General features: G+C 56.0%; 1 protein-coding gene across 1 annotated transcript in view; it reads left to right on the forward strand.

Annotated features, from left to right (window-relative positions):
- The first annotated feature begins 511 nt into the window (after nt 1–511).
- Rnf207 (ring finger protein 207) overlaps nt 512–2228 on the forward strand; it is a 14395-nt gene continuing 12678 nt past the window's right edge. Inside the window, exons 1-2 of the mRNA XM_005353645.3 lie at nt 512–702; nt 1253–1385. Coding sequence (XP_005353702.2) covers nt 512–702; nt 1253–1385 — 324 coding nt within the window. The remainder of the gene's footprint in view (nt 703–1252; nt 1386–2228) is intronic.

Raw genomic sequence — 2228 nt, forward strand, 5'->3', positions numbered from 1 at the left:
GGCTACCTTTGCTCTGTGCGCCAAACTCAAGGCGAGGTCTAGTGGCGTCTGGGACCCTCAGAGCGTGTTCTTCGGGGCTTTCTGGGCACTGGGTGAAGCGGCGAGACTGCGGACCAGGCTCAGCAAAGCAGCAACACCTTGAGGAAGCAGCACTAAGGGACCTTAGTCGCGGTCACCCAGAGGACGTGGGGCGGAGAATTGCAAACGGTGGGAGGGAGAGAAGGTGGGAGAAGTGACAGAGGGGAGGAGGCACCGTCCAGCCTGCCGACCTGACCTTCTAGGGCCAACCACTCCCCGGCAGAGCCACAGCAGAAGGACTGTGAGAGAGGTGAGTGAGCGGTGGCAGGGCCCCTCTCCAACAGTCCGCCCCAACCCCGCCCTGCTGGGGCGCTACCGGCATTCCAGCATCCCAAAGCTACTTGCTAAGTCTTGTCTAGGAGGGCTAGATAGGAGGGAGGTGGTCTGGGCCCCAGGAATCCCAGTCATTGTCCTGAACTGTTCATCCACGCAAATGTCTGGAGCAATTTTTGCGCCTCTGGAGGGCCTGGGTACCTTGGATGCTGCGAGTGGCCATCCCCTCGTGTGTCCGCTGTGCCATGCACAGTATGAGCGCCCGTGCCTGCTGGACTGCTTCCACGACTTCTGCGCTGGCTGCCTGCGCGGACGGGCTACTGATGGCCGCCTGTCCTGTCCGCTGTGCCAGTAAGTGTCCCAAGCCCAGAGAGGGTGAAGCTGGGTCTTGTTCTGATTGAGAGGCCAAGTGCAGATGATGAGGTTCCAAGCTCAGGCTGAAGACGTGGGAACAATCCACTGTCATAAACGAACTTACTGGAACCACCCCAACCCCCATGTAGCTTAGTCAGGTTAACAAAGGCAGAAGATCATTGCCACCAGCTTCCCAGAGTCAGGGTGCTAAGGTAGGGCTGGAGAAGACAGCAGGGGCACTCCCAGCAACCCTGATGTGGGGGCGTGTCCCAGAAATCTTAGGTTAACACCATTGCTAAATTAGCTCAAAATGTTCCAGTGAAGTGTTAGGGTCCACTCGGGTGACATGGCCTTTCCCATTGCAGTATGACGTCAGGCTTACACACACACTGGGTAGGGTGGGGACCTCAGGACAAGTTGGCTGCTGTATTTATAGCAGACCCCACCACCCTGACACTGCTATTTTTAGCTCTGGCCTGGAATGTGAAGGGTAGTGGGGAGGGCTTCCTACAAGGGCGTCCAGATCTTGGCTGCAGCCTCTCTGCAGGCACCAGACCCTGGTGAAGGGTCCCAGTGGGCTCCCACCAGTGGACCGGCTGCTGCAGTTCCTGGTGGATAGCTCTGGAGACGGTGTGGAGGCTGTGCATTGTGCCAACTGTGACCTGGAATGCAGCAAGCAGGTGAGGAAGTAGAGGGCAGTGGGTGCCAGATGGCATGGTCCCCAACGCTTACAGCATGCCCAGATGCACAACCCTGGTCCATCAGTGAAGTCTCCAGCCCCTCCCTGAGATCCCTCGGACTCCAACCACACCCCTATCATACATACGGGTCGGGAGACCAAGGTCCAGAAAAAAATGACTTGAGCCAATAACCAGATAGTGGCAGAGGCTGAGGCCATTCAATTTAGGGAGAGCTAACTTCCGGGTTCCCAGGTCAGGGTGGAGTTGTGAGCTGTCATGGGAGCTGTGGTTCGGTTCACAGGCCTGGGGGACCCTTAGGACCACCTGCTACTTAAGCACATGTAAGTGGCTAAAGCTCACACGGTGTGCATCTGTAAATAGCTGGAGAGAGGGCGGGAGCTGAAGGCAAGGAAGGTTTCCAGCCCCAACGCAAAGGCAAGTAGAGTTGATGACCCTATGACAGGGAGGAAGCTCAGGGGCACACAGTCTCAAACCAGTGTGCTAAGCCAGAGCTGAGAAACCATTGCCCAGAACTAAAGACAACAGGTAGGAGGGGAGGGGGGCACTCTGAAGAAATGGCCTTGACTGTCGGTGAAAAACTAAGAGGCTGGGCTGGAGAAATGGCTCAGAGTTTAAGAGGTCCTGAGTTCAATTCCCAGCAATCACATGGGCTCTATAATGGGATCTGGTGCCCTCTTCTGGCCTGCAGGCAGACATGCAGACAGAACTGTATAATAAATGAAATATTTTAAAAATAAAAAGAGTAATAAAGCCGGGCGATGGTGGCACACACCTTTAATCTCAGCACTCGGGAGGCAGAGGCAGGCGGATCTCTGTGAGTTC

Source organism: Microtus ochrogaster, chromosome 10, assembly GCF_000317375.1.
Source record: "Microtus ochrogaster isolate Prairie Vole_2 chromosome 10, MicOch1.0, whole genome shotgun sequence".
Classification (NCBI taxonomy): Eukaryota; Metazoa; Chordata; class Mammalia; order Rodentia; family Cricetidae; genus Microtus; species Microtus ochrogaster.